At 52.5% G+C, this 23974-nt stretch overlaps 1 protein-coding gene across 2 annotated transcripts in view; it reads left to right on the top strand.

Annotated features, from left to right (window-relative positions):
- Positions 1-23974, top strand: part of SV2A (synaptic vesicle glycoprotein 2A) — a 197602-nt gene that overhangs the window by 101822 nt on the left and 71806 nt on the right. For both annotated transcript variants that reach the window (XM_073639416.1, XM_073639418.1), the window contains exons 4-6: positions 10969-11120; positions 11311-11444; positions 13572-13661. In XM_073639416.1, coding sequence (XP_073495517.1) covers positions 10969-11120; positions 11311-11444; positions 13572-13661 — 376 coding nt within the window. The remainder of the gene's footprint in view (positions 1-10968; positions 11121-11310; positions 11445-13571; positions 13662-23974) is intronic.

Genomic DNA, 23974 nt, shown 5'->3' with positions numbered 1-23974 from the left:
CCAATAACTCACAGAATCATCCAGGTGTTCATTGGCAAACTTCAGACGGGCCTGCACATGTGCCTTCTTGAGCAGGGGGACCTTTCGGGCACTGCAGGATTTTAAACCTTTAAGGCGTAATGTGTTACCAATGGTTTTCTTGGTGACTGTGGTCCCAGCTGCGTTGAGATCATTAACAAGTTCCCCCCGTGTAGTTTTAGGCTGATCATTCACCTTCCTCATGATCAAGGATAACCCACGAGGTGAGATCTTGCATGGTGCCCCAGATCGATGTCAATTGACAGTCATTTTCTTACTATTGCACCAACAGTTGTCTCCTTCTCACCCAGCGTCTTACTTATGGATTTGTAGCCCATTCCAGCTTTGTGCAGGTCTATTATATGGTCCCTGACATCCTTAGAAAGCTCTTTGGTCTTGCCCATGTTGTAGAGGTTGAAGTCTGAGTGATTAATTGAGTCTGTGGACAGGAGTCTTTTACACACGTGGTCAAAATTGTTGGTACCCCTTGTTTAGTGAAAGAAAAAAACAAACATGGTCACAGAAATAACTTGAATCTGACAAAAGTAATAATAAATTAAAATTCTATGAAAATGAACAAATTAAACTCAAATATTGCTTTTCAACCCTGCTTCCACAGAATTTAAAAAAAAATTAAACTCATGAAATAGGCCTGGACTGAAATGATGGTACCCCTGAAAATAATTTGACAAAAGGGACATGTTAAATCAAGTTGTGTCCACTAATTAGCATCACAGGTGTCTACAATCTTGTAATCAGTCAGTGGGCCTGTATATAGGGCTACAGATACTCACTGTGCTGTTTGGTGACATGGTGTCTACCACACTCAACATGGACCAGAGGAAGCAAAGGAAAGAGTTGTCTCAGGAGATTAGAAAGAAAATTATAGACAAGCATGTTAAAGGTAAAGGTTATAGGACCATCTCCAAGCAGCTCGATGTTCCTGTGACTACAGTTGCACATATTATTCAGAAACTTAAGATCCATGGGACTGTAGTCAACCTCCCTGGATGTGGCCGCAGGAGGAAAATTGATGACAAATCAAAGAGACAGATAATACGAATGGTAACAAAAGAGCCCAGGAAAACTTCTAAAGAGATTAAAGGTGAACTTCAAGCTCAAGGCACATCAGTGTCAGATCGCCCCATCCGTCATTGTTTGATTCAAAGTGGACTTCATGGGAGACAACGAAGGAGAACACCATTGTTGAAAAAAAATCATAAAAAAAGCCAGACTGGAATTTGCCAAACTACATGTTGACAAGCCACAAAGCTTCTGGGAGAATGTCCTATGGACAGATGAGACAAAAATGGAAGTTTTTAGCAAGACACATCAGCTTTATGTTCACAGACGGAAAAATAAAGCATATCAAGAAAAGAACACTGTCCCTACTGTGAAACATGGAGGAAGCTCTGTTATATTCTGGGGCTGCTTTGCTGCGTCTGGCACAGGGTGTCTTGAATCTGTGCAGGGTACAATGAAATCTCAAGACTATCAAGGGATTCTAGAGAGAAATGTGCTGCCCAGTGTCAGAAAGCTTGGTCTCAGTCGCAGGTCATGGGTCTTGCAACAGGATAATGACCCAAAATACACAGCTAAAAACACCCAAGAGGAAAACATTGGACTATTCTGAAGTGGCCTTCTATGAGCCCTGACCTAAATCCTATTGAGCATCTTTGGAAAGAGCTGAAACCTGCCGTCTGGAAAAGGCAACCTTCACACATGAGACAGCTGGAGCAGTTTGCTCATGAGGAGTGGGACAAAATACCAGTCGAGAGGTGCAGGAGTCTCATTGACAGTTACAGGAATCGTTTGATTGCAGTGACTGCCTCAAAAGGTTGCTCAACAAAATATTAATAGTACCATCATTTCTGTCCAGGCCTATTCCACGAGTTTAATTTTTTTAAAAAATCTGTGGAAGCTGAAAAGCAATGTCTGACTTTCATTTGTTCATTTTCATAGATTTTTATTTTATTATTACTTTTGTCAGATTCAAGTTATTTCTGTGACCATTGTGGGTTTTTCAATCATTAAACGAGGGGTACCAACAATTTTGACCACGTGTGTATACAGGTGACTATGTAAGACAGCTGTCTTCAAAGCAGGTAACGAGTTGATTAGGAGCGTCTAACTGGTCTGTAGGAGCCAGAACTCATAATGGTTTGTAGGGGTCAAATACTTATTTCTCACTGCAAAATGCAAATAAATTTATCTGATTTATACAATGTGATTTTCTTGATTTTTTTTTGGATATTTTATCTCTCAATGTTAAAATTAACCTACCCTTAAAATTATAGACTGTTCATGTCTTTGTCAGTGGGCAAACTTAGAAAAACAGCAAGGAATCAAATAATTATTTCCTTCACTGTACATGCAAATAAAACCCTTTCAAAATTATTGTTATTGACAGTATGGTCTCACAGATAATCAGCAGAGTAATCTGTAAAACCACACGGCCATTTACAGTCAATGTAACACCATGATATGTTATAAAAGCGCAGGTCAACTCGGCTTTTGCAAACATTTTAACCACACTAATGTTATCACTTGTGAGCTGATCCTTACTGAGACCGGATTTACACGCCCGGGTTTTGGAACGGCTGTGAGTCTTCAGACCCGAACTCAACAGCCTCACACTGTAAATGCTTATGGGACAGTTGAGTTCAGGTAGGAGACCGGTGGCCGGTCTAGACTTCATGGCGGAGAGTGGAGGGTCACGTTTCTGTCAGAGAGGATACACAACTGCACGGCGTTGCTCACCTGCTGCTGGTTACTAGCTACCTTCAGTTGCTGGTCGCTCGCTCTCCCTCCATACTTGCGAAACACAGATGTGTGGATGCGACCTAAAGGTGTATGAGAAATTAATTGATTAAAACTACTACTCCCTGCAAGTCTGAGAGTCTTTGGTTAAATTGTGAGTGGACAGTCCTGGTCACATCATGGTGGACAATCGCAGTTGATTCAGAGCGGACAGTTGCAGTCCCCTCCGAGTGGATGATCATGGGACCATCAGAGCAGATGGCCACGGTTGCCTCAGAGGAGACGGTCACGATTCCACCAGAGAGGTTGGTCGCGGGTCCCTCAGATTGGACAATTGCAGTTCCCTCAGAGCGGATAGTGGTGTTCGCATCAGAGCAGATGGTCGCAGGTCCCTCAGAGCAGACAATCGAGGGTTCCCCAGAGCAGAAGGTCGCGGTTCCCTCAGAGCGAACAGTGGCGGTTGTCTCAGAGCGGACGGTCACAATTCTCTCAAAGCGGATGGTCGCGGTTCCCTTAGAGCGGACGGTCACACGGGTCCCTCAGAGTGGATGGTCGCAGGTCCCTCAGAATGGACAGTGACGGTCCCCTCATAGCGGATGGTCGCGTGTCCCTCAGAGCAGACGGTCGCGATCTCATCAGACCGGATGGTCATGGTCCCCTCAGAGCGGACGGTCTCTGACCCTTCAGAGTGAACAGTCTTTGACCCCTCAGACCAGACGGTCACGGTCCACTCAGAGCGGATGGTCACTTTTCTGTCAGAGCGGACAGTCATGGTCCCCTCATTGTGGGCAGTAACGGTTCCCTCAGAGTGGATGGTGACATTCTCGTCAGAGCAGACGATCGCTGTCCCCTCAGAAAGGACGTTCGCGGGTCCCCCAGAGCGGACGGTCGCAGGTCTCTCAAAACGGACGGTTGTGGGTCCCTCAGAATGGACGGTCGTGGTTCTCAGAGTGGAAAGTCGCTGTTCTCTCAAAGCGAATATCACAGTTCCTTCAGACTGGACGGTCGCAGTTCTCTCAAGAGCGGATAGTCGCGGGTCCAACAGAGTGGCCGATCGCGGGTCCCTCGTAGAGGACGGTCGCGGTCTCCTCATAGCAGACAGTTGGGATCCGATCAGAGCGGACGGTTGAGGTCCCCTCAGAGCAGACGGGCGCTGACCCCTTAGAGCGGACAGTCATGGTCCCCTCTTTGTGGGTGGTCGCCTCAGAGCGGATGGTGGCAGTCGCGTCAAAGCAGACGATCGCGGTCATCCTCAGAGCGTATGGTCGCAGGTCCCTCAGAGCAGATGGTCGCAGGTCCCTCAGAGCGGACGGTCGCGGGTCCCTCAGAGCGGACGGTCGCGGGTCCCTCAGAGCGGACCGTCTCGGTTCTCTTAGAGCAGGCGGTCGCGGGACCCTCATAACGGACAGTCGCGATGCTCTCACAGCAGAAGGTCGCGGTTCTCTCAGAGCGGATGGTCATGGGTCCCTCAGAACGGACGGTCGCGGTTCTCTCAAAGCGGACGGTGGCGGTTCTCTCAAAGCTGACGGTGGCGGCTCTCTCAAAGCGGACGGTCGCGGTTCTCTCAAAGCGGACGGTCGCTGTTCTCTCAGAATGGACGGTCGGGGTTCACTCAGAACGGACGGTCACGGTTCACTCAGAACGGACGGTCGCGGTTCTCTCAGAACGGACGGTCGCGGTTCTCTCAGAATGGACGGTCGTGGTTCTCTCAGAGAGGATGGTCGCAGGTCCCTCAGAGCAGACGGTCTCGGTTCTCTCACAGCAGGCGGTCACGGGTCCCTCGCAGCAGACGGTCGCAATTCTCCCAGAGTGGGCGGTCGCGGGACCCTCATAGTGGACGGTCGCGATTCTCTCACAGCAGAAGGTCGTGGTTCTTTCAGAGCGGACGGTCGCGGTTCTCTCAAAGTGGACGGTCACAGTTCTCTCAAAGCGGACGGTCGCGGTTCTCTCAAAGCGGACGGTCGCGGGTCTCTCAAAGCGGATGGTCGCGGGTCTCTCATAGCGAACGGTCGCGGTTCTCTCAGTGCGGACGATCGCGGTTCTCTCAGAGCGGACGGTCGCGGGTCTCTCATAGCGAACGGTCGCGGTTCTCTCAGAGCGGACGATCGCGGTTCTCTCATAACGGACGCTCGCGGGTCTCTCATCGTGGACGGTCGCGGTTCTCTCAGAGCAGACGGTCGCGGGATCCTCAGAACGGTCGGTCGCGGGTCCCTCAGAACGGACGGTCGCGGTTCTCTCAGAACAGACGGTCGCGGTTCTCTCAGAGAGGACGGTCGCAGGTCCCTCAGAGCGGACGGTCTCGGTTCTCTCAGAGCAGGCGGTCACGGGTCCCTCGCAGCAGACGGTCACGGTTCTATTAGAGCGGACGGTCGCGGTTCTCTCAGAGCGGACGGTCGCGGTTCTCTCAGAGTGGACGGTCACGGTTCTCTCAGAGCAGACAGTTGCGGTTCTCTCAGAGCGGACGGTCACGGTTCTCTCAGAGAGGACGGTCGCAGGTCCCTCAGAGCGTACGGTCTCGGTTCTCTCAGAGCAGGCGGTCACGGGTCCCTCGCAGCAGACGGTCGCGATTCTCCCAGAGAGAGCGGTCGCGGGTCTCTCATCGCGGACGGTCGTGGTTTTCCCAGAGCGGACAGTCGCGAGTCCCTCAGAATGGACGGTCGCGGGTCCCTCAGAACGGACGGTCGCGGGTCCCTCAGAACGGACGGTCGCGGATCTCTCATAGCGAACGGTCGCGGTTCTCTCAGAGCGGACGGTTGCGGGTCTCTCATCGCGGACGGTCGCGGTTCTCTCAGAGCTGACGGTCGCGTGTCTCTTAGAGCGGACGGTCGCGGTTCTCTCAGAGCGAACGGTCGCGGTTCTCTCAGAGCGGACGGTTGCGGCTTTCTCATCGCGGACGGTTGCGGTTCTCTCAGAGAGGACGGTCACGGTTCTCTCAGAGCGGACGGTCCCGTGTCTCTCAGAGCAGACGGTCGCGGTTCTATTAGAGCGGTCGGTCGCGGTTCTCTCAGAGTGGATGGTTGCGGTTCTCTCAGAGCGGACGGTTGCGGCTCTCTCATCGCGGACGGTTGCAGCTCTCTCATCGCGGACGGTCACGTGTCTCTCAGAGCGGACGGTCGCGGTTCTCTCAGAGCGGACGGTCGCGGTTCTCTCAGAACGGACGGTCGCGGTTCTCTCAGAGTGGACGGTTGCGGTTCTCTCAGAGCGGACGGTTGCTGTTCTCTCAGAGCGGACGGTCGCGGTTCTCTCAGAGCTGACGGTCGCGGTTCTCTCAGAGCGGACGGTTGCGGTTCTCTCAGAGCGGACGGTTGCGGTTCTCTCAGAGTGGACGGTCGCGGTTCTCTCAGAGCGGACGGTCGCGGTTCTCTCAGAGTGGACGGTCGCGGTTCTCTCAGAGCGGACGGTCGCGGTTCTCTCAGAGTGGACGGTCACGGTTCTCTCAGAGCAGACAGTTGCGGTTCTCTCAGAGCGGACGGTCACGGTTCTCTCAGAGAGGACGGTCGCAGGTCCCTCAGAGCGTACGGTCTCGGTTCTCTCAGAGCAGGCGGTCACGGGTCCCTCGCAGCAGACGGTCGCGATTCTCCCAGAGAGAGCGGTCGCGGGTCTCTCATCGCGGACGGTCGTGGTTTTCCCAGAGCGGACAGTCGCGAGTCCCTCAGAACGGACGGTCGCGGGTCCCTCAGAACGGACGGTCGCGGGTCCCTCAGAACGGACGGTCGCGGATCTCTCATAGCGAACGGTCGCGGTTCTCTCAGAGCGGACGGTTGCGGGTCTCTCATCGCGGACGGTCGCGGTTCTCTCAGAGCTGACGGTCGCGTGTCTCTTAGAGCGGACGGTCGCGGTTCTCTCAGAGCGAACGGTCGCGGTTCTCTCAGAGCGGACGGTTGCGGCTTTCTCATCGCGGACGGTTGCGGTTCTCTCAGAGAGGACGGTCACGGTTCTCTCAGAGCGGACGGTCCCGTGTCTCTCAGAGCAGACGGTCGCGGTTCTATTAGAGCGGTCGGTCGCGGTTCTCTCAGAGTGGATGGTTGCGGTTCTCTCAGAGCGGACGGTTGCGGCTCTCTCATCGCGGACGGTTGCAGCTCTCTCATCGCGGACGGTCACGTGTCTCTCAGAGCGGACGGTCGCGGTTCTCTCAGAGCGGATGGTCGCGGTTCTCTCAGAACGGACGGTCGCGGTTCTCTCAGAGTAGACGGTTGCGGTTCTCTCAGAGCGGACGGTTGCGATTCTCTCAGAGCGGACGGTCGCGGATCTCTCAGAGCTGACGGTCGCGGTTCTCTCAGAGCGGACGGTTGCGGTTCTCTCAGAGCGGACGGTTGCGGTTCTCTCAGAGTGGACGGTCGCGGTTCTCTCAGAGCGGACGGTCGCGGTTCTCTCAGAGTGGACGGTTGCGGTTCTCTCAGAGTGGACGGTTGCGGTTCTCTCAGAGTGGACGGTCGCGGTTCTCTCAGAGCGGACGGTTGCGGTTCTCTCAGAGCGGACGGTCACGGTTCTCTCAGAGAGGAGGGTCGCAGGTCCCTCAGAGCGTATGGTCTCGGTTCTCTCAGAGCAGGCGGTCACGGGTCCCTCGCAGCAGACGGTCGCGATTCTCCCAGAGAGGGCGGTCGCGGGTCTCTCATCGCGGACGGTCGTGGTTTTCCCAGAGCGGACAGTCGCGAGTCCCTCAGAACGGACGGTCGCGGGTCCGTCAGAACGGACGGTCGCGGGTCCCTCAGAACGGACGGTCGCGGGTCCCTCATAGAGAACGGTCGCGGTTCTCTCAGAGCGGACGGTTGCGGGTCTCTCATCGCGGACGGTCGCGGTTCTCTCAGAGCGGACGGTCGCGTGTCTCTTAGAGCGGACGGTCGTGGTTCTCTCAGAGCGAACGGTCGCGGTTCTCTCAGAGCGGACGGTTGCGGCTTTCTCATCGCGGACGGTTGCGGTTCTCTCAGAGAGGACGGTCACGGTTCTCTCAGAGCGGACGGTCCCGTGTCTCTCAGAGCAGACGGTCGCGGTTCTATTAGAGCGGTCGGTCGCGATTCTCTCAGAGTGGACGGTTGCGGTTCTCTCAGAGCGGACGGTTGCGGTTCTCTCAGAGCGGACGGTTGCAGCTCTCTCATCGCGGACGGTCACGTGTCTCTCAGAGCGGACGATCGAGGTTCTCTCAGAGTGGACGGTTGCGGTTCTCTCAGAGTGGACGGTCGCGGTTCTCTCAGAGCGGACGGTTGCGGTTCTCTCAGAGCGGACGGTCGCGGTTCTCTCAGAGCGGACGGTTGCGGGTCCCTCAGAGCGGACGGTCGCGGTTCTCTCAGAGCAGACGGTCGCGGTTCTCTCAGAGCGGACGGTCGCGGTTCTCTCAGAGCGGACGGTCGCGGTTCTCTCAGAGCGGACGGTTGCGGTTCTCTCAGAGCTGACGGTTGCGGTTCTCTCAGAGCGTACGGTCGCGGTTCTCTCAGAGCGGACGGTCGCGGTTCTCTCAGAGCTGACGGTTGCGGTTCTCTCAGAGTGGACGGTCGCGGTTCTCTCAGAGCGGACGATCGAGGTTCTCTCAGAGTGGACGGTTGCGGTTCTCTCAGAGTGGACGGTCGCGGTTCTCTCAGAGCGGACGGTTGCGGTTCTCTCAGAGCGGACGGTCGCGGTTCTCTCAGAGCGGACGGTCGCGGTTCTCTCAGAGTGGACGGTCGCAGTTCTCTCAGAGCGGACGGTCGTGGTTCTCTCAGAGCGGACGGTCGCGGTTCTCTCAGAGTGGACGGTCGCGGTTCTCTCAGAGTGGACGGTTGCGGTTCTCTCAGAGTGGACGGTTGCGGTTCTCTCAGAGTGGACGGTCATGGTTCTCTCAGAGCGGACAGTTGCGGTTCTCTCAGAGCGGACGGTCACGGTTCTCTCAGAGAGGACGGTCGCAGGTCCCTCAGAGCGTACGGTCTCGGTTCTCTCAGAGCAGGCGGTCACGGGTCCCTCGCAGCAGACGGTCGCGATTCTCCCAGAGAGGGCGGTCGCGGGTCTCTCATCGCGGACGGTCGCGATTCTCCCAGAGAGGGTGGTCGCGGGTCTCTCATCGCGGACGGTCGTGGTTTTCCCAGAGCGGACAGTCGCGAGTCCCTCAGAACGGACGGTCGCGGGTCCCTCAGAACGGACGGTCGCGGGTCCCTCAGAACGGACGGTCGCGGATCTCTCATAGCGAACGGTCGCGGTTCTCTCAGAGCGGACGGTTGCGGGTCTCTCATCGCGGACGGTCGCGGTTCTCTCAGAGCGGGCGGTCGCGTGTCTCTTAGAGCGGACGGTCGCGGTTCTCTCAGAGCGAACCGTCGCGGTTCTCTCAGAGCGGACGGTTGCGGCTTTCTCATCGCGGACGGTTGCGGTTCTCTCAGAGAGGACGGTCACGGTTCTCTCAGAGCGGACGGTCCCGTGTCTCTCAGAGCAGACGGTCGCGGTTCTATTAGAGCGGTCGGTCGCGGTTCTCTCAGAGTGGATGGTTGCGGTTCTCTCAGAGCGGACGGTTGCGGCTCTCTCATCGCGGACGGTTGCAGCTCTCTCATCGCGGACGGTCACGTGTCTCTCAGAGCGGACGGTCGCGGTTCTCTCAGAGCGGACGGTCGCGGTTCTCTCAGAGCGGACGGTCGCGGTTCTCTCAGAGTGGACGGTTGCGGTTCTCTCAGAGCGGACGGTTGCGGTTCTCTCAGAGCGGACGGTCGCGGTTCTCTCAGAGCTGACGGTCGCGGTTCTCTCAGAGCGGACGGTTGCGGTTCTCTCAGAGCGGACGGTTGCGGTTCTCTCAGAGTGGACGGTCGCGGTTCTCTCAGAGCGGACCGTCGCGGTTCTCTCAGAGTGGACGGTTGCGGTTCTCTCAGAGTGGACGGTTGCGGTTCTCTCAGAGTGGACGGTCACGGTTCTCTCAGAGCGGACGGTTGCGGTTCTCTCAGAGCGGACAGTCACGGTTCTCTCAGAGAGGACGGTCGCAGGTCCCTCAGAGCGTACGGTCTCGGTTCTCTCAGAGCAGGCGGTCACGGGTCCCTCGCAGCAGACGGTCGCGATTCTCCCAGAGAGGGCGGTCGCGGGTCTCTCATCGCGGACGGTCGTGGTTTTTCCAGAGCGGACAGTCGCGAGTCCCTCAGAACGGACGGTCGCGGGTCCCTCAGAACGGACGGTCGCGGGTCCCTCATAGCGAACGGTTGCGGTTCTCTCAGAGCGGACGGTTGCGGGTCTCTCATCGCGGACGGTCGCGGTTCTCTCAGAGCGGACGGTCGCGTGTCTCTTAGAGCGGACGGTCGCGGTTCTCTCAGAGCGAACGGTCGCGGTTCTCTCAGAGCGGACGGTTGCGGCTTTCTCATCGCGGATGGTTGCGGTTCTCTCAGAGAGGACGGTCACGGTTCTCTCAGAGCGGACGGTCCCGTGTCTCTCAGAGCAGACGGTCGCGGTTCTCTCAGAGCGGATGTTGAGGGTCTCTCAGAGCGGACGGTTGCGGTTCTCTCAGAGCGGACGGTCGCGGTTCTCTCAGAGCGGACGGTCGCAGTTCTCTCAGAGCGGACGGTTGCGGTTCTCTCAGAGTGGACGGTTGGGAAATGTGTAGACTGCCTTTAGTGTGAAGAAGTGGAAAACTCCTAACACCAGGTTACCGGCTGCCGGGGGTGAGGGGAGGCGGGAACACTCCGCACAGCGCCGCTCACCTGCCGCAGTTCCCGGCTCCCTGCAGCTGCCGTCCGCTCTGTCTCTCTCTCCTCCTCTCCCGACTCGTCACTCCCTCGCCTTTTTTAACTCTTGCAGCCGCGCTGAATAGACTCCGCCCCCCCCTCACCTGATTGGCCAATTTATCCTCCTGTCATTAGTCCTCTATGCTGCCCAGCACGGGCAGGAGAGGCTCTGATTGGTTATCACTTAATGCCCCGCCTCCCGGGAAGCTCCCAGTGCCTGTGGTCACATGATCTAGCGTCAGTCCTACACAGGGTTCACCGCAGAGGAGGCGCCACAGGGTGAAGATCTCATTCATCTCTATGATATTTTTGCTCCTTGACTTAAATGTGACTTTTCCAATTCACTGACAGCAAGCATGAATCCTGTAACTAGTGCTCTGCTGCAGTGAGCTGTGTAATGCAGTGTACGTGCGCTCCTCCGCCGCTGACCACAATGTCAGATAATGTATAACAGCTGCGATCTGTATTTTCGTGGCCGCTCTATAAGTCACATTCTCCTAATTCACGTCCCTAATATTCATTGCAGCATCGGTGGATCCATTCCTATCGTCTTCTCCTACTTTTCTGAATTCCTGGCTCAGGAAAAGCGAGGGGAGCACCTGAGCTGGCTGTCCATGTTCTGGATGATCGGGGGTATCTACGCCTCCGCCATGGCCTGGGCAATCATCCCTCATTATGGTAAGTTGTTTCTCTAAACCCCGACAAATCCTTTAAGAACAAAATGATCAGGCATGTTGAAATCCAATATGCCTGATCCTTCTTTTTCCCAACATCTTCGGACATCAGGGAAGAGTACGTCTAGGCTTAGACTATGGCAGTCGTACCCGCTGACATTGGAGGTTATAATAGCTACACGTTTTCCCCGCAGGGTGGAGCTTCCAGATGGGCTCAGCGTACCAGTTCCACAGCTGGAGGGTGTTCGTCTTGGTCTGTGCATTTCCTTCTGTGTTTGCCATTGGAGCTCTGACCACCATGCCGGAGAGTCCGCGTTTCTATCTCGAGGTATGGATAAGATTCATCCACTTTTAGGAATATTCTGAGATGTCTGAAGACACATTATGATTTTATGTATCTAGAGGAACATCTACTAGACCCTGTGGTGTCCATAGGACTCTCCTGTATGTGCAGTAACATCAGCAGGGTCGGTGATGTCCATTGGACTCTCCTGTATGTGCAGTAACATCAGCAGGGCTGGTGATGACCATAGGACTCTCCTGTATGTGCAGTAACATCAGCAGGGTCGGTGATGTCCACTGGACTCTCCTGTATGTGCAGTAACATCAGCAGGCTGGTGATGACCATAGGACTCTCCTGTATGTGCAGTAACATCAGCAGGGCTGGACTCTCCTGTATGTGCAGTAACATCATCAGGGCTGGTGATGACCATAGGACTCCCCTGTATGTGCAGTAGCATCAGCAGGGCTGGTGATGTCCATAGGACTCTCCTGTATGTGCAGTAACATCAGCAGGGTCGGTGATGTCCATTGGACTCTCCTGTATGTGCAGTAACATCAGCAGGGCTGGTGATGACTATAGGACTCCCCTGTATGTGCAGTAACATCAGCAGGGTCGGTGATGTCCACTGGACTCTCCTGTATGTGCAGTAACATCAGCAGGCTGGTGATGACCATAGGACTCTCCTGTATGTGCAGTAACATCAGCAGGGCTGGACTCTCCTGTATGTGCAGTAACATCAGCAGGGCTGGTGATGACCATAGGACTCCCCTGGATGTGCAGTAACATCAGCAGGGCAGGATTCTCCTGTATGTGCAGTAACATCAGCAGGCTGGTGATGACCATAGGACTCTCCTGTATGTGCAGTAACATCAGCAGGCTGGTGATGACCATAGGACTCTCCAGTATGTGCAGTAACATCAGCAGGCTGGTGATGACCATAGGACTCTCCAATATGTGCAGTAACATCAGCAGGGCCGGTCGTGTCCATAGGACTCTCCTGTATGTGCAGTAACATCAGCAGGGCCGGTCTTGTCCATAGGACTCTCCTGTATGTGCAGTAACATCAGCAGGGCTAGTGGTGTCCATAGGACTCTCCTGTATGTGCACTAACATCAGCAGGGCTGGTGGTGTCCATAGGACTCTCCTGTATGTGCAGTAACATCAGCAGGCTGGTGATGACCATAGGACTCTCCTGTATGTGCAGTAACATCAGCAGGGCCGGTGGTGTCCATAGGACTCTCCTGTATGTGCAGTAACATCAGCAGGGCTGGTGGTGTCCATAGGACTCTCCTGTATGTGCAGTAACATCAGCAGGGCCGGTAATGTCCATAGGACTCCCCTGTATGTGCAGTAACATCAGCAGGGCTGGTGATGTCCATAGGACTCTCCTGTATGTGCAGTAACATCAGCAGGGCCGGTGGTGTCCATAGGACCCTCCTGTATGTGCAGTAACATCAGCAGGCTGGTGATGACCATAGGACTCTCCTGTATGTGCAGTAACATCAGCAGGCTGGTGATGACCATAGGACTCTCCTGTATGTGCAGTAACATCAGCAGGCTGGTGATGACCATAGGACTCTCCAGTATGTGCAGTAACATCAGCAGGCTGGTGATGACCATAGGACTCTCCAGTATGTGCAGTAACATTAGCAGGGCCGGTCGTGTCCATAGGACTCTCCTGTATGTGCAGTAACATCAGCAGGGCCGGTCGTGTCCATAGGACTCTCCTGTATGTGCAGTAACATCAGCAGGGACGGTGGTGTCCATAGGACTCTCCTGTATGTGCAGTAACATCAGCAGAGCCGGTAATGTCCATAGGACTCTTCTGTATGTGCAGTAACTTATTATTAATAGTGATGAGCGAGTATGTTCTGTTAACCCTTTCGCCGAATATGTTACAGCTGCTCGGTGATATGTTTAAATCACTCCCGTGTGCATGATTTGCAATTGTTTGACAACTTTAATACATGTGAGGAATGTGTAAGAAATAGACATTCCTCACAAGTAGTAAAGCTGTCAAACAGTTGCAAATCATGCACACGGGAGCGATTCAAACATATCACCGAGCAGCTGTAACTACTCGGTACTCGCCCGAGCATACTCGGCGAAAGGGTTAACAGAACATACTTGCTCATCACTAAATTTATTAACCTTTTTCAACATCTTTTCTAGAACGGAAAACATGATGAAGCTTGGATGGTCCTAAAACAGGTCCACGACACCAACATGCGGGGCAAGGGCCACCCAGAAAGGGTCTTCTCTGTAAGTAGATGTTTTACAGGACACTCACTTAAAGGGATTTTCTTTTAATAGGCTGAGATTCCCCAATGATCGTCAGAACTGCGGAGCGCTACATGACAAACCAGTCAGTTGAGATCTCATTTCATTGGTGGTGATCTCATGTCGTTGATAGAGATTTCATATTTTTGGTGGGGATTTCATCTCATTTGTAAAGATCTAATTTCATTGGTGGAGGTCTCATCATCTCATTAGTAGTGATCTCATCTCTTTGGCGGAAAGCGCATCGGTGGAGATCTCATCTCCTTGGAGGGTATTTCAACTCTTTGGAAGAGATCTCATCTCAATGGTAGGGATGTCACCTTATCTCACTGGTGGAAATCTCAATAATGGGAATCTCATCTCATTGGTTAAAATCTCTTTTCATTGGTGGGAATTTCATCCCATTGGCAGAGATCCAATCTCATCTCATTGGAAGAGATCTCAGCAGTCAGGCCCCCACCATTCTAAAAGTAACCACCTACCCTATCACTTTAAGCCTTTCCTAAAAGGTGTTGTCTAGCGAAGAAAAATTATTTTAAACCATCAAAGAAGAGTGAAGAGCAGTAACAAAATAAAGCAGATTCATCTCACTGATCCAGCACAGCTCCTGTTGTGATGCTGCCTGGTCTGCAGGCTGTGTATACAGTGGGGACCAAAAGGGTTTTTTTTGGTCTTACTGACCGGGCCAATTTTTTGAATTCTGACCAGTGTCACTTTATGAGGTAATAACTCTGGAACGCTTCAGCAGGTCCCAGTGATTCTGAGATTGTTTTTTCATTACATATTGTACTTCGTGATAGTGGTTTAATTTCTTTGATATCACTTGCGTTTATTTGTGAAAAAATAGGGAATTTGGCGAAAATTTAAAAAATTTTGCAATTTTCAAACTTAATTTTTATGCCCTTAAATCAGAGAGATATGTCACACAAAATAGTTAATAAATAACATTTCCCACATGTCTACTTTACATCAGCACAATTTCTGAAACATAATTTTTTTTTGTTAGGAAGTTAGAAGGGTTAAAAGCAATTTCTCATTTTTACAACAAAATTTAGAAAACCATTTTTTTTACGGACCACGTCACATTTGAAATTACCTTGATCGGTCTATATGATAAAAAATACCCAAAAGTGACACCATTCTAAAAACTGCACCCCTCAAGGTGCTCAAAAGCACATTCAAGAAGTTTATTAACTCTTAAGGTGCTGCATGGAAATTAATGGAATGTGGATGGAAAAAATAAACATTAGCTTGTTTTTTACACAAATTTTTCCTTAGACTCATTTTTTTTACTTTCACATGAGAAAATGGATTCCAAAATTAGTTTTGCAATTTCTCCTGAGCACACTGATACACCCCATGTGGGGGAAAACCACTGTTTGGGCGCACGGCAGGGCTTGGAAGGGAAGGAGCGCCATTTGACTTTTTGAATGTAAAATTTGCTGGCATAATTAGCGGACACAATGTCGCGTGCCTAAACTGTGGAAACCCCTTACAAATGACACCATTCTGGAAACTAGACCCCTCAAGGAACTTGTATAGATGTGTGGTGAGCACCTTGAACCCCCTGGCACTTCACAGAAGTTTATAATGTTGAGCCATGATAATAAAAAAAAATCAAATTTTTCCCACAAAAATATTTGTTAGCCCCAAATTTTGCATTATCACAAGGGTAACGGGGGAAATTTCACCATACAATTTGTTGTGCAGTTTCTCCTGAGTACACTGATACCCCATATATGGAGTAAAACTACTGTTTGGGCACACGGCAGAGTTCAGAAGGGAAGGAGCGCCGTTTGACTTTTTGAATGTAAAATTTGCTGGAATAATTAGCGGACGCCATGTCACATTTGGAGAGCCCCTGATGTGCCTAAACTGTCGAAACCCCCCCACAAGTGACACCATTTTGGAAACCAGAGTCCTCAGGGAACATATCTTGATGTGTGGTGAGCACCTTCAACCCCCAGGTGCTTCACAGACGTTTAGAACGTTGAGCCGTTATAATAAAAAAAAATCACATTTTCCCACAAAAATGTTTTTTAGCTCCAGATTTTGCATTTTCATAAGGGTAACAGGAGAAATTGCACCAATTTGTTGTGCACTTTCTCCTGAGTACACCAATACCCAAAATGTGGAGGAAAACTACTGGGCGCACGGCAGGGCTTGGAAGGGAAGGAGCGGCATTTGACTTTTTGAATGCAAAATTTGCTGGCATAATTAGCGGAAGCCATGTCGCGTTTGGAGAGCCCCTGTTGTGCCTAAACAGTGGAAACCCCCCACAAGTGACACTATTTTGGAAACTAGACCCCCTCAGGTAACTTATTTAGATGTGTGGTGAGCACCTTGAACCCCCAGGTGCTTCACAGAAGTTTATAATGTTGAGCCGTGAAAATAAAGAAAATCACATGTTTCCAAAAAAATGTTTTTTTAGCCCCATAATTTGCATTTTCACTAGGGTAACAGGAGAAATTGCTTCATACAATTTGTTGTGCAATTTCTCCTGAGTACGCAGATACCCAATATGTGGAGGAAAACTACTGTTTGTGCGCATGGCAGGATCTGGAAGGGAAGGAGCGCCATTTGACTTTTTGAATGCAAAATTTGCTGGAATAATTAGCGGATGCCATGTCATGTTTGGAGAGCCCCTGATGTGCCTAAACTGTCGAAACCCCCCAACAAGTGACACTATTTTGAAAACTAGACCCCTCAGGGAACTTATATAGATGTGTAGTGAGCACCTTGAACCCCCAGGTGCTTCACAGAAGTTTATAACGTTAAGCCGTGAAAATAAAAAAAATCACATTTTTCCCACAAAAATGTTTTTTAGCCCTAAATATTGCATTTTCACAAGGGTAACATGAGAAAATGGACCCCAAAGTTTGTTGTGCAATTTCTCCTGAGTACGCTGATACCCCATTTGTGGTCAAAAACTACCTTTGAAGCACAATGCAAAGCTCAGAAGGAAAGAAGTGCCATATTGGAGTTCAGATTTTGCTGGGCTGGTTTGAGGGTGCCATGTCACATTGGTAGAGCCAGCTGAACCCCCAATAAGTGGCGTCAGATGTAGTGATCATATTGACACAACAGGTGTTTCTTATCATTTTATACCATTGGGCAGTGAATAAAAAATGATTCCATTTTTACTACCAAAATTTTGTTTTAGCCCCAAAATTTTACATTTTCACACTGGAAAATGGGTAAAAATGCCACCAAAATTTGTATCCCAATTTCTGCTGAATGTAGAAATAGCCCATGTATGGCTGTACAGTACTGCTTAGCCACACTGCGAGACTCGGAAGTGATGGAGCGCTATTTGCCTCCTGGAGCGCAGATTTTCCTAGAATAACTTGCAGACTCCATATACAGAGCCCCTAAGTGCTTGGATAGCAGAATCCCCCTCAAATGACCCCATTTTAGAAATTATACCCCTTTGGGAATTTATTTACAGGTGTAATGACGATTTTGACTCCATGGGTGTCTTCCAGAAACAAGCAGCAGTGGATGTTGCTCAGTGAAAATTGCACACTGCCGTTGTAGTGACCAGTACGTTATAGTGACCAGTACGTTGTAGTGCCTGTACATTGTTCCCAGCTCGTGCTTCTGGAGACACGTACCCGTAAATTAGGCAGGCTCTCATCGCTACAGGAATGCCAAACATGTAGTTTCTAAATGTGGTTTAGACACACTGGGACTCAGAAGGGAGGGCGGAATTTGGATTTGGGAGCGCATAATTTTCTGGATATCTTTTGGGGGGCAAGGAGCCACAGCGCTTTTCCAGAGCCTTTGTACTACCAGTAATGTGGAAGCCCCCTATATTTCCAATAACAGACCTGAGTGGGGGCTTTTTTTGTGGATTGAGTTGAAGCTTTTATTGGGAACATTTTACATAACATTTTGAATCACATTTATCCGGCGCTCTACGCTGAGCACTTACTTTCCATCTAAATCTCCGAGTAGAGTGATTAAGATGAAACCTTTGAGGGATCCATTCACTATAGTGAGGCATCAGAGTTACTCTGGACTCTGTCTGGTGTCTGTTCAGCAGTCTTCTTCTTTTCAGTAGCGCACAAAACTGTGGCCAACAGCACTTTTATGCACGCCTAAAAAGACGGACACCATTGGATCATAGTACAGACGGCGTCCACAGTGCCTCCTTCTGCCTCATTATATCTTCCGCTGGGGGTTCCGTCTGAATCACGTACAGTTGTGCTGAAAAGTTTACATACCCCGGCAGAATTTTTCCTTTCTTGGCCTTGTTTCAGAGAATATGAATGATAACAAAAAATCTTTTTTTCCACTCATGGTTATTGGTTGGGTGAAGCCATTTATTGTCAAACTACTGTGTTTTCTCTTTTTAAATCTTAATGACAATGAAAAACAAGGCCAAGAAAGGAAAAATTCTGCTGGAGTATGTAAACTTTTGAGCACAATTGTATTTCAGAGATTTACATGGAAATCCTGGTGCAAGCACTCAGCGCAGAGCGCAGGATAAATGTGAGCCGTGTCTTACTGCGATTTTTGAGAGGCAAAATGAACAAATCAACAGCAGGTGAAGAATTGGTTTTATTTATTTTTTACGCCAATCCTCGTGCGGTATAAGTGATTAGATGAGTTTATTCTTCGGGTTGGTGTGATTACAGTGGTACCGGATTTATATCGGGTTTTTATGTTTGGCTGCTGTCACACACTAAAAGATGTTTTTTTTTGCAAAAACTAGTTTTTGCATTGCCATATTTTGAGAGTTGACGTTTTTATTGGTACCATTTTCGGGCACATGACATTTTTTGATCGCTTTCTATTCCAATTTTTGGGAGGCAGTGTAACATCCCTGCCGGCGTTCTGGCATGGCTTACCATCCACCATGCAAGACCGCCAACTTACCTACCAGTCCAGGCTGTGCACTATGCTCCTCTACTTGCTGTGTGCATGTCTCTTGTCTGCTGGCTTAGGGCGGCGGTGCTGGAACTTCCTGATTCTTAAAGTTAGTGTGCGCAGTCCTAATGGGTCCCCAGCCTATTGCTGTGAGTCACTGGATACTTAAACCTCCTCCACCCAGTGGGAGGTGCCTGAGCAACACTTTCTTACAGTGTGTTCTGTGCAACTGTGAGTTGCCAGGTCCTGTCCTGAATCTTGCCTGTTTCCGCCAGCCTGGGGGCTGAGTACCCAGGCCCGTTACCTGTATCTGTGACTTCTAGTCTTTTTCCGCCACCCTGGGGGCTGAGTACCCAGGCCCGTTACCTGTTTCTGTGACTTCTAGTCTATTTCCGCCACCCTGGGGGCTACATGCCCAGGCTCGTTCCTGTATCTCGTTCCTGTCTGAACTGTGTCCTAGCCCATTACCTGTTTGTCTCCATGTCCGATCCTTCCCTTTTCCTGCAGTGTCTGAACCTGTACCTAACTCTTACTCGTTGTCTCTGTACTTCTGTCTGTGAGTTTTGTGTCCACTCGCTACTTCATAGCAAGTACCTTGTGTGTATCTGGTTCTGCTTGTCCCGTTTCCCTGCCTCCGTATTTACCTCCTGTGTTCTAGCTGTCTTCCTGTGTTTCCTTGTCCCTGTGTGTTCCATGTGAACAGAGCCCTGTCCTGTCTGTCCACTCCTGTGGCACTGCTCTGCTCCACTTCCTCTCCGCACCAGCGGCTCTGCTCTGCCCTGTTCCGTTTCCCCTCTGCACCTGCGGCTCTGCTCTGCCCTACTCCCCTTCCCCTCTGCACCTGCGGCTCTGCTCTGCTCCGCTTCCCCTCCGCACCTGCGGCTCTGCTCTGCTTCCCCTCCGCACCTGCGGCTCTGCTCCGCTTCCCCTCCGCACCTGCAGCTCTGCTCCGCTTCCCCTCCGCACCTGCGGCTCTGCTCCGCTTCCCCTTCGCACCTGCGGCTCTGCTCCATTCTGCCCTGCTTCGCTTCCCCCCTCCGCACCTGCGGCTCTGCTCTGCCCTGCCCTACTCCACTTCCCCTCCGCACCTGCGGCTCTGCTCTACCCTGCCCTGCTTCCCCTCCGCACCTGTGGCTCTGCCCTGCTCCACCTCCCCTCCGAACTTGCAGCTCTGCTCTGCTCCGCTTCCCCTCCGCACCTGCGGCTCTGCTCTGCTTCCCCTTCGCACCTGCGGCTCTGCTCTACCCTGCCCTGCTTCCCCTCCGCACCTACGGCTCTGCCCTGCTCCACCTCCCCTCCGAACTTGCAGCTCTGCTCTGCTCCGCTTCCCCTCCGCACCTGCGGCTCTGCTCCGCTTCCCCTCAGCACCTGCGGCTCTGCTCCGCTTCCCCTCCGCACCTGCGGCTCTGCTCTGCTTCCCCTTTGCACCTGCGGCTCTGCTCCATTCTGCCCTGCTTCGCTTCCCCCCTCCGCACCTGCGGCTCTGCTCTGCCCTGCCCTGCTCCACTTCCCCTCCGCACCTGCGGCTCTGCCCTACCCTGCCCTGCTTCCCCTCCGAACCTGCGGCTCTGCCCTGCTCCACCTCCCCTGCGAACTTGCAGCTCTGCTCTGCTCCGCTTCCCCTCCGCACCTGCAGCTCTGCTCTGTTCTGCTCTGCCCTGCTCCGCTTCCCCTCCGCACCTGCGGTTCTGTTCCTGTATCCCAGGCTGTACTGGTCCCTATCCAGCCTGTTTACCTACCTGCCAGTACCCGCCTGTCTGTATACCAGCCGTGCCTGTCAGTACCCGCCTGTCTGCATACTAGCCAAACCTGCCCGTTCCTGCATTCCCCGGTGTGGGTCAACAGCTGTGTAACCGGGGTCTGACCTGGAGTAGCACCTGGGCCACCTCCAACGTCCCTCCTTGGACTACGGAGTCGATTAAGCCACCGTGCGTCTGTGGTCGGATCTGGCGAGATCCCTAGTCACGCCCCTCCAGGCACTCCTCGGTTCGTGGCCCAGAGGGACCACTAACCATGCTCACGCCAAACAGTCCGGGTATGAGCGTAACAGTTTGCTCAGGCCATGGTCCCCATTGAGTCCCACGTCCCTTCGCGTTTGGAGACATTTGAATCCTTGTCTGGCGAATATATGCACCAAGAAATTTTTTTTCCCAAGCTGAGGTCCAGGCGATTTACGCACCCGCCCAAATGGAGCTATCAGCACTCGGTCTGGCGGATCCACCACGGTACTATGGGGATCCAAAACAAAGCCGTGCTTTTGTGGAGCAATGCATGCTACATTTCAAATTCTATGCCAATTATTTTCCCACTGATCAGGTTCAAGTGGCATTTCTGATGTCCTACTTAGCAGATGATGCCTTAAATTGGGTCACCCCCCTATGGGAAGCAAGGGATCCAATCGTCTCTGACCTGCAGGCCTTCCTGGTGGCCTTTTTAATGGTCTTTGATAACCCTAACCCTGAATCTTCTGCTAAAGCTTCCCTTCCCAATATCCTGGAGCAGTCCAGATGGGTGATGCGTGTAGGTAGCCCACCAGTTCCCCAGCCTGAAGAGGCTGCTGCCCATGCAGAATCCACAGAGGATGACAATGCTCCGCAGAAGACTTCCCTTCCCAACCTCAAGAGGCAGTCCAGACGAGCAAGGCGTAGAGGTAAACCGTCACGTCAGGTCCTGTCCTCCCAAAAATCTCCTGTTCCCCAGCCTGTAGAGGCAGCTACCCGCACAGAATCCATGAAGGTTGACCATGTTCGTCAGGCAAAGCAGGGGCCGGAACTCAGTCATAAAATCGGATTGCGGACTCTCTGCGGTTGTTTGGAACACCCTGACGGTCTTTGTCCGGCAAAGGTTGTAGAGTCCTAAGACATTAGGCCTGTAGGAGAGGCTGCCCTTGGCGTTAGTGTTCCCTCTCCACATATGACTGTGACTGTCTCCGTGGCAAGTGGAGGCTTCTGTTTAACCGGAAGTTTCGGCCTGAAAGCTGTGAAGAGTCGGTGTCTGATCCCCGTCCGACAACTCCAGAATCCGGTTTGGGCATTGTCAGCGGAAGGACGAGCCCTACTCAGAAATAGTCTAAATATGTCTGTACAAATTAAGCTCCATATTGGAGCATTACACATGAAGAAGATCACATTCCAGGTGCTGTCTGGTTTACCCAGGTCGTCCAGAGCCGAGAGCTCTAGTGCCCGCTCAGGTCTGGAGATCCTGCATGGTGTTTCCTGGGGGAGTGCTGAGGTACAAGGGGTGTCCAGTCCCCATACCTTCAGGACAGTCAGCAATGTCGTCTTCTTCTTCACCAGATCTGCTAGTCGCTGACTCGCTGTGCGCTGAAGTCTCCGAAGGAGGAGAAGCGGAGGCGATGTCCCCACAAGGTCTCGACGATTGTAACAATGATCTGGCTTCAGGTACTGCCCCGCCTCATAGACTTGTCATCTCAGAGACGAGACTGAAGATGGTCCCGAAGCAAGGATCTTCCATCTCTAATAAGTCTGGCAATTAGTCGATCAAGGCGGTGGCTACCCCCAAGTCTCTGCACCCCTCCAACCAGACGGAGGACCTCCAGTTGTCTCTTGAATCCTCCGGGGTGCTACCTGATGTTAAAAAATGGAGAGAGACTTTCCTACACTCTGTTCCTGGTACTTCGCCCACTTCATGCAGTAAGCTTGGCAAAGTGTACGTCAAGGCGGTGGTTACCCCCGAGTCTCTGCACCCCTCCAACCCGGTGGTGGATCTCCAGTTGTCCCTTGAATCCTTTGGGGTACTACCCGATAATTTCAAATGGAGAGAGACTTTCCTATGTCCTGTTCCTGGTACTTCGTCCACTTCATCTGATGCTGAGGATGGTTCGATGGGAGGAAGCATCCTAGTCAGCAAGATGGTGAGACCTGTCTCGTTCCCTCTAGTGGACAGAAGAGATAGTCTTCTTGAAGAGAAGTCTTGGGAGTCCATTGAGAAGGATCGGCCTCCAACTTCTCTACAGAAAATCCTTGCAGGCTTGAAGAAGAGGGGGCGTAAAGGGGGAGTACTGTAACATTCCTGGCGGCGTGCTGGCATGGCTTACCATCTCCCACCATGCAAGATTGCCAACTTACCTACCAGTCCAGGCTGTGCACTATGCTCCTCTACTTGCTGTGTGCATGTCTCTTGTCTCCTGGCTTAGGGCGGTGGCGCTGGAACTTCCTGATTCTTAAAGTTACAGTGTGCGCAGTCCTAATGCGTCCCCAGCCTATGGCTGTGAGTCACTGGATACTTAAACCTCCTCCACCCAGTGGGAGGTGCCTGAGCAACACTTTCTTACAGTGTGTTCTGTGCAACTGTGAGTTGCCAAGTCCTGTCCTTAATCTTGCCTGTTTCCGCCAGCCTGGGGACTGAGTACCCAGGCACGTTACCTGTATCTGTAACTTCTAGCCTTTTTCTGCCACCCTGGGGCTGAGTACCCCGACCCGTTACCTGTATCTGTGACTTCTAGTCTATTTCCGCCACCCTGGGGGCTGAATGCCCAGGTTCATTCCTGTATCTCATTCCTGTCTGAACTGTGTCCTAGCCCATTACCTGTTTGTCTCCATGTCCGATCCTTCCCTTTTCCTGCAGTGTCTGAACCAGTACCTAACTCCTACTCGTTGTCTCTGTACTTCTGTTTGTGAGTTTTGTGTCCACTCGCTACTTCATAGCAAGTACCTTGTGTGTATCTGGTTCTGCTTGTCCCGTTTCCCTGCCTCCGTATCTACCTCCTGTGTTCTAGCTGTCTTCCTGTGTTTCCTTGTCCTTGTCTGTTCCATGTGAACAGAGCCCTGTCCTGTCCGTCCGCTCATGCGGCACTGCTCTGCTCCGCTTCCTGCAGCTTGGCTCTGTTCTGCCCTGCTCCGCTTCCCCTCCACACCTGCGGCTCTGATCCACTTCCCCTCCGCACCTGCGGATCTGCTCTGCCCTGCTCCGCTTCCCCTCTGCACCTGCGGCTCTGCTCTGCCCTGCTCCCCTTCCCCTCCGCACCTGCGGCTCTGCTCTGCCCTGCTCCGCTTCCCCTCCGCACCTGCGGCTCTGCTCTGCCCTGCTCCGCTTCCCCTCCGCACCTGCGGCTCTGCTCCGCTTCCCCTCCGCACCTGCGGCTCTGCTCTGCTCCGTTCTGCCCTGCTCCGCTTCCCCCCTCTGCACCTGCGGCTCTGCTCTGCCCTGCCCTGCTCTGCTTCCCGTCCGCACCTTCGGCTCTGCCCTGCTTCGTTTCCCCTCCGCACCTGCGGCTCTGCTCCGCTTCCCCTCCGCACCTGCGGCTCTGCTCCTTTCTGCCCTGCTCCGTTTCCTCCCTCCGCACCTGCGGCTCTTCTCTGCCCTGCCCTGCTCTGCCTCCCCTCCGTACCTGCGGCTCTGCTCTGCTCTGCCCTGCTCCTATTCCCCTCCACACCTCCGGTTCTGTACCTGTATCCCAGTCT

The sequence above is a fragment of the Phyllobates terribilis genome, unplaced genomic scaffold (assembly GCF_046119375.1).
Source record: "Phyllobates terribilis strain yellow unplaced genomic scaffold, ASM4611937v1 Scaffold_7__3_contigs__length_470593459, whole genome shotgun sequence".
Lineage (NCBI taxonomy): Eukaryota > Metazoa > Chordata > Amphibia > Anura > Dendrobatidae > Phyllobates > Phyllobates terribilis.
The sequence above is the reverse complement of the archived record's forward strand: the minus strand, read 5'-3'. Positions and strand labels throughout refer to the sequence as shown.